Consider the following 12,570-nt stretch of genomic DNA (forward strand, 5'->3'; position numbering starts at 1 on the left):
AAAAATGAAAGGGTTTGGGCAGAGTAACGACACGCTTCTACTGAATACTAACTTTATTATCTGATTCCTCTGGTATATATAAGGACAGGTTGTTGACAAACTTAAAGGTACTTAATCCTCCTAGTACAAGCTTTCTATTATTATTTACATGCTATATATACAGCTAACTTATATATAATGATATTCGGGATGTTCCCGAGAGGTCGGCCAGTATGCATAGGCAAACATCACCTTCGCTGTGGATCGCCTTATATAATATTTAAAAAAATGAAAAAAAGAATCTAGAAACCTTTACGATAAAACTGCTTAATTAAGCTGAGTTTGTGTTCGAATGCATAATGCTTAAAAGCAAACTTGTTTGTCATAAGCATTTAACAAGGGTGAAATGTCAACTCCCCTAACCTTGCCAAAAACATTAGGAAATTTATCGACAGCACAAGGAGGGAAGTGGTAGCAAACTCGAGCACTATACGAATTATTTACATTAAAGATGAGATCACTTTTTATAAGAGTTATAGCTGCCTAACAAGTCAACATAGATTAGGGATAATATTAATAAATATTAAATAAGGGGATTAGTTGACAGGGGTGAGGGGTGAAGTGTCCCACCCCCCACAGGTTAATTTTAATTATGTGGTTGCCTGGCAACCGATTAGGCTTAAGCCCTTCCTCAGGCGGGTAATGGGTAATCCTGAGACTTAACGTCAAAGGAAAAAGGTGTACTCGTCGGCTATATAATGCAAGAACCTTATTTTCCCGAGCTTGGGAAATTAGTCTTTGTACGGCTTATTAGTGTCTGTTGGGTTTAATTGTAATTTGTTAGTCGAATTTTAATTTTTCAACGATGTCTTACCGGAACTAATTTATAATTCTATTCATAAAGAAGAGAAATAGATTATTCTATTGAGGTTCGAACCTTGATTATTTTTTTAAATAATAGTGTACTCTTTATAATTATTAGGGCTAGTAATAAGTAGGCATAGCAAAGAGAATTTTGAAAGCATAATTCTAAAAAGACTTTGAAAACAATGTGGGTTACAATGTAATGTTTAACTCAATCGGAGACATAGATGGGATGTTAAATTGTTATTAGATTAACAAACAGGAAAATATGACAAACTTTTTTTTTCTCAAATCAAATATTATCGAATAACCTTAAATTAGAGCTGTTTTCGTAATGTTCACAATTACAATTCATTCTCATTCAATTAATGTGGATAAATTTGAGGTAGTGAGGTCATCTCTATTTCCCTAATATTTTCACTTCTTGGTCTGTCGAATGTAATCTGAGTTATTTCAAAATTCGGCTTATAACAAAGATTGAATTTGTTTTCTCGAACCAGTTAGGTTTCAGTTAATGGAAATACCAATCCTGGGAACTTCAAGCAAACGTTTTGTTAATATTTATACCTAGAATACATAAAGGTTGCACTTCTAAGTGCACTACTAGAAAAGTGAAATTATTCTTCTAATATTGATTTTTGAGGATTCATAAACAGTTTACATCATTTTACTCATCTCAAATAAACAATATATGAGATTTAAAAAATTGTACAATACCCGAAAATCATCGCATTTTAAATAAAAAATATTTATAAATCGAAGATATTAGGAAGATAAAGGTTAATAAAAAAAGAAAAGTATGTTGTAACTAAATATTATGTTTTCAAAATGTTGAGCGGAAATAGGTTGACTAAAGAGCTGAGTTATTAAACTTGTTATATGTTATATAATATGTCTTTATGTATGATTTTATTTGTGGCAAAGTAAGGAGCATTGAGGATTCTGTAATGTTAACCCTAATGTTTTCAGTGATTGCCGAACTAATGGTTATAGAGTCACTTCCGCTGATATTTCAGAAATCGTAATGTGACTAGTATTCGGCTAAGTGCTTTTTAATTTTTCTGAGAAAATTTTGACTGCAAAGATATGATTAAGATTCCTAAAGAAAATAAATTACAATCAAAGTATTTTAGAGAGTTAAACAAAAATAGATCTTTTAGCATGTTGAAATCTGCACCTTAAAACATCGCACATATTCCACATACAATTTTATATCAAACGCAAAAAAAAACAGTTATTCGAACAGACGGTACATCAAAGTATCCGTAATACATTATAAGTGATGCATAAGCATTAATTGAGCACATCAGGAGCATTAATTTTAACTTTATTCGAAAAGAAATATTCAAACAACACAGAATGGGTTTCATCAGTAACATCTATTGCACGTTAACATTAAATTGACAATGTAGAAATGTGCTCAACAATACTAAACATTTAAAAATCTAAATCGAGTTTTCTCAAATATATCCTTAGCTCACCATATATAGACCAGATTTCTTCTCGCGATATCAATAATTTCTAAATAACGTTCAATGTAAATGATGCTGAATTTAATTTTTATACCAGTACTCTTGAGAATCATTTTCATAACTAGATGCAATATCAAAATTAATTTTTTGTCTGAATATCAAAAATTATTTTTATCCCAAGCCACAGATTTAGACATATTGTGTTACCGGACTTCTCCACTGTCCATCCCAAAAGCTCTTGAGACCTACAAAAATTCCGCAGATCAGCGGTTGGTGACTTGATCTGGATTTTTTTTTCTAGCCTCCTCAATATCTTTATTTACAATATACGTACATACATTACAATTAATCATGTTTTGCCGTCTGTCATTTTAGGAACAGTATACAGGGCCATCTGAAGGCGGGTTTACAATGCATGATAGCCGGTGGACTTACAATCGAGACCTGGATTTTACTTTGAATTTGTATAAATAAAATATTTTTGTATGGACGCGTATTAAATTTTTATTTATGATTTTCATTATTCATTATAATTCATTTTATTTTTGTTTTCTAATTACTTATTTGTTCATCATTTTATAATTAACTAATTATTTTATTTAATTTTTTTTTCTTGAAATATAAATTCATTCATCTCTAAGTATTCCGGGGTATGGTGGACAAGATAATGTTTGTATAGCAGTTGAGAAAAAAGTGAATTTCTGCATTCCTTATTTTATCAATCCAATCCTATAAAAGTTATAAAAAGAAGACATTAACATGCCATAAGGCAAAGAAAGATGTAAAGTAATAATGTATATATATATATATATATATATTTTTTTTGTATTGTATATATCATGTTAATTTTATATATTAAAAATAAAGAGGTTAGAAAATAAAAAAAAAATAAATTAACAGCAATGAAAGGAGAGTAAGAATTAAAGCGTAGAGCTCTGAAAATATACATATAGTTGATAATACACATTTATTACTACAACAGTTCATCGATTTCGCAATGTTTTTTTTTCTTTTTTTAAGCAGATGATTCAGAAATACCCAAACGTTTGTACTTTAGATTACCCAAATAAGAGGCTTGATTCACTAATTCAATGGCCAGATATCAGTCGTTTACTTAACAGTCTGGACTGATGAATATGGAGCGGTGGCGGTACTTATTCGGTGAAGTGGACAGTACATGTTCAACCCTCAGCCTCAACAGATCCACTAGCCCGATGCATGACCGCGTATTGACTGATGATCTGATTACTCCATCATTGGACTGCTCCGGATTGTCGACCCAGTACAGTAGGATTCTATTTTCGCAAAATAATTTTCATTGATTACTAAAAATTTAAAACGCATCATAAAATATATAAAATTATAAAATCAATATGGTCTTGCTATCAGAGGTAGTTTCACTCATCTCAATCAAACAATAAAACAAAATAAAACTAGCTTTCGTGGTGATTAGGGTGCTGAAGTACATAATCAAATTCGTTCAGGGCTTTGTTGAAGAAGCAGAAGAGTTTAGGGATTAGTCAAAACAACTGGGGTCCATAAGTTGTGAAAATTTCAAAAACCAAAAAATTACTAATTACAACTTATAGGTCATAAATTTAACATTTTATATTAGATTTGTTCGATTATTTTATAGAGGGTTCTCTGAAACTTTTTGGTCTTTACTAAAAGCTTGGAGTTAAGGGTTCGCTAGACCTCTAGGCCCTAAATGTCCGCTTTCCTCTTAATCCGCCCATGGAAGGGTTTATTGAAATTTGAGATCTTTCTCTACCTATGAGATTTTCTGAGGGGCATTGGATGGAAGGATCTTCTTGAAATCTACTATAAAATAAGTAAATATAAAATTGAATGATTCAATATTTTTTTTAAAAATCAATTATTTAAATTTAATAGTTTTCAATTATGGTTAATTTAACGGAATATATTTTTTCCAGTATATTCAAATGACAAAAATGTTCCATGTGTGATTTTTTATTCCCAACCTGGTAACTTCTGACATACAAATAATTCTAACCACGGCAGGGGGTCAAGTTTATATGCTGTGAGAACAGGTTCAGCTGCAAACTCGAAGTTGCTCGACTCCTTCGGCTACTAGAACAACATGACTAAAACATTTAATGAACATAATATTAAAAAAATTAACATTAACAATATTAAATGTTTATCATTTACAAAACATACTATTAATATACCATTTGCCGATTCTCATGAAGTTCAAATTTAACATTATGGCAGGGTTTCACTGATTCTTCTGAGACGTATATTAGCTATTATAATCTAAGTCGTCTATCACTTTTAAGTCCGTCTGTATGTGTGAATCTTTACAAAGCTTACTGGTGATTCTCACTAGGCAAATACTTTGAAGATGGTATGAGAGCTTTCTTGTATATTAAGATGTTCCTTTGAGATTACAAATCATATTTTATCTTTATGTTTCTCAATGTAGGTTAAAGGTTACCAAGTGCACTTCCTAATGTATCTTATTTGTTTTTTGGAAGTTACTTAAATTTAAATTCATTTTTTTTTATTTCTTAGTCGATTATTTATGATATTGGATATTGTTACCTATGATTCACCCATAAGTCTAAACTGGATCAGTTATGTAGCGTTTATGTCACCGAAGTGAATGCGGTTGCTGCATCTCTGGATGATTACTGTATCTATTTATAACGTTACTAAAATATACATATCACTGCCAATGATAAATGCCACCAGGACTTCGGATTCATTAAGAACCCTAAATGAACTCGAAAACATGTGCTTCAGCTACTCAGAAATTGGAAGAGTTCTAGAATTCACTCATTTTTTGCATGAAGAAGGAAAATCATTACAATAAATATGGGTTCCTGGAGAAGTCGGAATAAGAGGGCATGAAATGGCGAATAGGGCTGCCAAAGAACCCCTCATTCTTCTAGGTTATGGCCTCACTCTCTTAACACCAACAGTGCTTGTGCCCTTGAAAAAAAAAATATTCAAGCAAGAGAAAGAGACGTGGGATAAGAGCTACCGTAATAAACTGGAATGTATAAAAACAGAAGTAAAGTCTTAGCAGAGCCCGACAACAGAGAAGTGTTCCAAACCCAGTATAGATTGATCAACTTATTATATAACAATAGAAGTACCCACAAAATAAGAAAAAGAAACTTCACCATTAATGAAATTTACATAAATTTAAGTTTAACCGCAGAACATTGAGGGAAAATAATACTAATAAGCGGTATTTCGATTGGCTAGGGTGATTGATAGACTCAGTGATGTCTTTTTTTGTCAAACTAGACATATACAAAGAGATTTAATGATGCCATGGCGAACGACTGCTATTACGGTAATTTTCATTTTTCCGTTAGGTATCTTTATTTATTTTTTATTTACATTTTTATTTTTTAAGACTCCCTCTAGTTATCTTTATTATTAATATTTGTTTATACTTTTTAAATGATTTATTTTTCTAACATTTTTTTACTTAAATAAAAATTGATTATGAGGTGTAGATAGTTGACCGTAGATTAATGATTGGAGAAGTTTGTTGCGGGGTGCGGTCAGCAAAGAACAACATAACTAACAAAACCATATTTATTTATTTTATGCCGACGTTTCGACCTGAGTTTCAGGTCTTCATCAAGGCTATTGAACAAAAGAGATAACAACAACATTTAGAGTAACATAGAATTGAAAAGGAATAGTATACAAACAAATTAAGAATTATACGAAATATTGAATTAAATCATAATTGATCATAATTGATAACTGATAATTGAATAGTACAAAATTTTAATTGATTGATATTCGTGGAATTGTATGGTAGTAAATTGAAAACAGTGACAGATGAAAGACACTACTTGCATATCTTATATTATAGATATCTTCTTACCTACATGATATTATATTTCATCTGTCACTGTTTTCAATTTACTACCATAGTTATCAATTTTTATCATTTATGATTTAATTCAATATTTTGTATAATTCTAAATTTGTTTGTATACTATTCCTTTTCAATTGTATGTTATTCTAAATGTTGTTGTTATCTCTTTTGTTCAATAGCCCTGATGAAGACCTGAGACTCAGGTCGAAACGTCGGCATAAAATAAATAAATATGGTTTTGTTTATTTATGTTGTTCTTTGCTGACCGCACCCCCCGATAAACTTCTCCAATTAAAAATTGATTATCTTATGTTATAAATGACCTGGCACTGATGACCACAATGTTTTCTGTCAATGTATAAAATAACCATAAAAATTTCAACAGCTTTTTAATTAATTTAATATTTTTGGAAATTCCTGAATTCTCCTGCTGTATGTAAAATATTTATGTGTAATTTAGATTAAATGGATTTAGTAGCTGAAATAATTTAAAATAAATCAAAAGATAATTTAGACTGTATTATAGTACAAGAGCCGGGAAGAAAAAAAAGCAGTTATCTCCCCCCAATTTTTGATTACTTTAATGAAAACTAGGCGTAATTACTAGTCAAAATTGATGAGTCTGCCGAGTAAAAGTAGGGGGAGTAAAAATGGTGGCTGTTTGAAACCTTAAAAAAACATTAAGTTTTCATTCGGAGCTCTATATCTTAATGACTACCAACAACACTAGGAAAATAAGAAAACATTATTTAAAGAAGAGTAAATTTGCTGAAATATTAGCCCTAGAGCTATTTACGTCCAATAGTTTTCGAGATATAGCTTTTAAAAAAGCGACATTTCATAAAAATGATGTATGGAACGTACTGAATGATCAGTAATTAGTGAATTTATTTTAAAAAATTTATATCTCATAACCCATTTGACGTACAGATATCTATTAGTACTCAAATTAGAGCTAGTTTAATGAGCTATAAAGTAGTTTATGATGTTTATCTTCGTAGGAGTAATGGTTTACATGAAATTTGCTAAAATAAATTGATTTATAGTTGTTCGGACAAATTTTCATTTGCCAAATTTATATTCATGTGTGAATGTCATAAAAACTACTACCCCTTATAGGCGTTGATGACCAGAGGGTTTTACGCCTTTAAGCAACAATCAACAACAACAACTACTACCCCTACGAAGATAAGTGCCATAATATAAAGTGTCTATATCTCGGAAACTATTTAACGTAAATAACTCTATTAGGACTCATATTCTAGCAAATTTACTCTTCTTTAAATGACGTTCTCTTAGGTTTTCTTGTTATGTTCCTACTTTTTAAGATATAGAGCTCCGAATGAAATATTAGTTTTTTTTATCACTTTGAAATAGCCGCCATTTTGTATTCTCCCTACCTATACTTGGCAAACTTATCAATTTTGACTATTAATTATAGATAGTTTTCATTAAAGTAATCAAAAATTGGGGTGAGATAACTGCCTTTTTTATTCTCTTGGGCTGTTGTACTAGCTTCACGTAAATTCACTACTTTAAATTATAAGGTCCAGTGACCAATTTTTTTGACAGACGTCTCTGAGGTTTATTAGGGATAGTTTTGGATGAAAGATGTAAATTTAAAATTTTTATTAGTCCATAAAAACTGAACTAGTCATAAAAACTCTTTTAAATGTTTTAGTTTGTTAAGGGTGTTCGAACATGTTTTAAGAATAGATCTTCCGTGCAGGAGGACGTAATATTCTTGAAATTCTAGTTACGTTTAATCAAAACTCCAATTATTGAATGGAAATGATACTTTATAGATAGGGATTGTTGATTTGAACGGCAGTGACAGTAATGTTAAAATTAATGTTATTATTATTCCTAATGGTTATGCTTATAAATTTGATTTTCATTTCGTCAAGTGATTGATTTTAGAATTAACTGATGTGAGCTCCCTGAGGAATCAACTTATTATCCTTTACTGATTTCCAAATAAATTCATTATTTATGGCTCTGGAGATAGTGTAATCCAAAATTTACGAATTTGACACAATTTACTATTTATAACATAATTTAAATACACAAAGTGAGGTCTTTGCAAAAACCACGGGAACTGCTCCTCTTCCCACTGTTTACAAGAGAAGAACTCTACAGAGATAATCTTACCACTTTTTTGCACTTTGTTTTTTAAGAACTTAAATTTAGCCAGAATCAAATAGATTTATCGGAAAGGTGTTTGTTGATACTCATATTAAATTGAATTTTGTAATCCATGATATATCCTATTATTATTATGGATCAATAATTATTAATCAATATGATTAATATTAATCAATTTGCAATAACATAGTTATTGCAAATTCATTAATATTAATCATAAAATTTTTAACATTTTATGATTAATATTAATCAATTTGCAATAACATAGTTATTGCAAATTCATTAATATTAATCATAAAATTTTTAACATTTTATGATTAATATTAATCAATTAATAATTGAACGGTTTGATGGAATAACAGTAAAATTCAATTTGGCGTCACTAATAGCTGAGGCCTCGATTCAAAGTGAAAAAATTGCAAAACGATCTGCCTTTTCAGTCCGATATTCGGCCCAGTGATTGGTTAATTGGAATCTCTGCCCGACAATCGAAAATCATATTAGCTCATTTAGGTATCTGCTTCTCCCTTTCAATCCTCGCAATTGATTTTGAGGAGGAATACCTGTATAAGCTACCTAATTGGATTATAGAGTACAGTCATTTTACTTTTTTCCTTACTAAAACGGACGTATTTACTTTATATTATTTTTTTTAATTGGAGGTATTAATCATATTTATTTTTTGTATTTTTTTTAAACCAGCTTTATGGCCTTTCATACTCGAATGTGGAAGGGAAAGGTAGTTTATCATACTCAATACTATGTATAATCTACTCAAACCAAAAAGGGATGATAGTTTATTTGAATGGATCTTCAACTGAATTATAGTTCGAAGCTCCTTATCACGTTTACCATGGGCTATTCATGTAAAGGAGGTTTATTAAAACAGGTTGATGGAATGTACATGCTGATTATTTTACATTACAACTGCTGGTTTGCATACATTATTTTAGCCCAGATGATAGCTCGTACGGTTGGGTCAAAACTTAGTTTGTTCGAATATATAGAACACAAGACATTGAAGACAATTCGTGAACCATAGTTTTTAAATATATGATTTACTTGTTTAATTATAAATATTACAATCTGCCAAAATCTTGGGTAATAAGTAATAGTGATAAATGATCACATTCATACAATGGTAAAAAAAAATAAATGAAAAAAAATACATATAAATAAATGAAATCTCTAAATGTATATAAAAATATAAATAAAATAAGCATAATCAAACCATGTACATAAGCAAATAAGGATAAAATAAATTAAATAAAGTTTTGAATTAATATAATAATAAAAAGGGGGTGGCGGTAGCAGCGTGGTAACGCGCCAGTCTATCAACCTAAAGGTTGTGAGTTTGAGTCCCCGGCCCTACCCTTTTTTTTTTTTAGCATATCATTATACAATACTCATTCACAGCCTCCCTCCTGGCATTTGTGAGGCCCGTTAGCCAATGGGAGGTACACGCAAAAATAGGCGTGGGAGTGACGAACCTACCCTATGAAAACCAAAACGCGTGATGTATTTCAGTTGTACACCGCACGTGGCGTTTGACCTCTACGGTCTGTCGTGCTTATCAAAAAAAATAAATAAAGTAAGCACTAATTATATTATTAATATTATACTTAGAACTAAATTTGAACGAAGGATTCTAATGAATTCAAGATATAAAATATATACGATGTCGCATATGGGTGTATGGATATATGAGTGATTCCATGGTCAGTCACTTAGGAACATTTTGAAAAAATGTAGGTACTTATCAAGGCATTTGAATTTAAAATACTAAAATATACAGTAATTCTAAAGAATTTCTCAGCAAGAAAAATAATCATTGTTGTATATTGTACAGGCTACAAATAAAAAAGTTATGTCATGTTAGGTTTGTCACTTACATAATTGGTAAAGAACACTTATGATCAGACATACCACGACAGTCCACAAGATTAAGTTACTAGCGAATTGAATATAAGAAACAAATAGACTTCCAATTAGAACTAGAACGATATTGTTAATATTTTTATTTTTATTATAAATAATTATTAGAAGTAAAAACGAAAATCCTGCCTCTTGCTAAACATTTATTCGTCTATATATTGTTATTTATTGTGAAATTTTGCCACCCTCTAAAAGTGTCACTCCTCTTTTCTCCTCCCGCTCACACCACGCTACACAATTGTTCACGGTATATAAGGCTTTAATATTACAAAAAATTTGATTGAATTCAAATCTTTAAAACTTGCAAAGCAAAAAAAAAGTAAATATTTGTGTAAAATCGCAAATTCCTCAAATGTTCAAGTAACATTTTTCTTACTAAGAAATTAGAAAAACATAAGGCGATTTATTTCCATTGGGCTATTCTGGACACATAAGAAAAAAAAATTAATGTTTTTAGGTTGAAGAAATGCAAAGTTTGTTGAACTTGCTCATCGATTTATTTGAATACTCGAATTGTAATCCTAATCTTTAAACCCTTAACCTTTACTATTGTTATTAATTCCTAGGAGTTCTGTTTGATTAGTCAGTATGCCACAATATGTTTTAATGTCCTGTATGTTTTAACAGCCTAGGTTTTGTCTCAACCGTTTAAGCGATCTTAAGGCCTAAACTAGTATATGCGTATCACTATATTGTCTTATTTATAAATGAACGAAAAAATACTATCTTAACACTTTCATTAAATTCCATACTTCTTAAACTACGTTTCGGAAAAATATCTTCGTTTTCCTAAAATGTTCTATTCTTGTTATTAATCAATTCCAAAGCCATTTTTATTCATTGAATAAATCAATATTATTTAAACTGGTTACTTTTTTTAACTAGTCACGTGCACAGATGAACTAAAATTATTTAAACTGCGTTGTTAATTTTTTATTTTACAAAATATGAATTAGTGATTGTTGTTAATGTACTAATTGTGTCAAAAAATGTACCAGGTCATTCAAAAAGTCCTGTCGTTTTTTTGGGGGAAATTATAAATAAATAAATATTTTCAAATAATCACCTTTATTCATCAAAATATCCACCGTTACAGTCGGTAACCTTCTCCCAACGAGATGGTAAAGCCCAAATTCCTTCCTTAAAAAACTGTTGATTTTTACTGCAAAAATAAGTGGTCAGTTCGTGAATTAGGTTGTCACGGTCTTGAAAACATTTTTGTCTCAGATTGTTTTCGAGATCTCTGAATAGGTGATAATCAGTGGGTGACAGGTCAGGGGAATATGGTGGGTGAGGCAAAACTTCCCAGCCTATTTCTGTCAATTTTTCCCTGGTCAATTTGGCGGTGTGTGGTCGAGCGTTGTCTTGAAGAAGCAAAGGTCTTCTTCTGTTGACTAAGCAGGGATCAAAAGTCTTAAGCTTGGATTGGCAATGGTCCAGTATATTGCAGTATACTTCTGCAGTGATGGTTTGCCCTTGATTCAGAATCTCAAAATGCACTATACCTTTGGCTGTCCAGAAAACAATGAGCAAAACTTTCTTTGGATGGAGATCTGGTTTTGGAAATTGTTTAGGTTTCTCATCTGCCGACAACCACTGATATGATCGTCTGAAGTTGTTGTACAACACCCATTTCTCATCACAGGTGATGATTCGATTCAAAAAGGGTTCGACTTTCAAGCGGGAAGTTAACGAAGATGCAGTTGTCAAGCGAACAAGCATATTGGCATCTGAAAGCTTATGAGGAATCCATTTATCCAGTTTTTTCACTTTTCCCAGTTCTTTAAGGTAATTCCAGGCAGTGGTGGCTGAGATATTAAGTTGAGAGGCTATCTCTGAACAACTTTGACGCGGATCCAACTCTACTACTCTTCGAACGTCCTCCTTATCAACTACAGTTGGTCGACCTGAGCGTGCCTCGTCTTCTAGTGTCTCGTCGCCTCCACGAAATTTTGAAAACCAAAATTGTGCCTTCCGCTCAGACAGCACATCTTCCCCAAACACGGAGCATATTTTTCTAGCAGTTTCGGCAGCTTTTGAGCCAAGTTTAAACTCATAGAGCAAAATCGACCGAATTTGAGTTTCAACTGGAATCATTTTAACTAGACAGTTGGATGGTGACTGCATTAAATTAATCCTCCTTAGCCTCCTATTCATAAAGTATAAACATTTGTGTTTACATGGATAAAAGTTGTATTGAACGGAATTAATTAGCAAACACTCTAGAATCAAAATAAACAACGAACAAACGAAAAACGACAGGACTTTTTGAATGCCCTGGTACTTAAAAAATTGAAAATATTTTATATT

The 12,570-nt window shown here is 31.1% G+C and overlaps 1 protein-coding gene across 1 annotated transcript in view; it reads right to left on the minus strand.

Annotated features, from left to right (window-relative positions):
• Positions 1–12,357, minus strand: part of LOC136796246 (histone-lysine N-methyltransferase SETMAR-like) — a 22,862-nt gene extending 10,505 nt beyond the window's left edge. The window contains exon 1 of the mRNA XM_067049360.1: positions 11,424–12,357. Within this exon, the coding sequence (XP_066905461.1) occupies positions 11,424–12,357 (934 nt within the window). The remainder of the gene's footprint in view (positions 1–11,423) is intronic.
• Between the last annotated feature and the right edge of the window lie 213 nt (positions 12,358–12,570).

Source organism: Halyomorpha halys, unplaced genomic scaffold, assembly GCF_000696795.3.
Source record: "Halyomorpha halys isolate HHAL.00 unplaced genomic scaffold, Hhal_1.1 Scaffold2619.1, whole genome shotgun sequence".
Taxonomy (NCBI): Eukaryota; Metazoa; Arthropoda; class Insecta; order Hemiptera; family Pentatomidae; genus Halyomorpha; species Halyomorpha halys.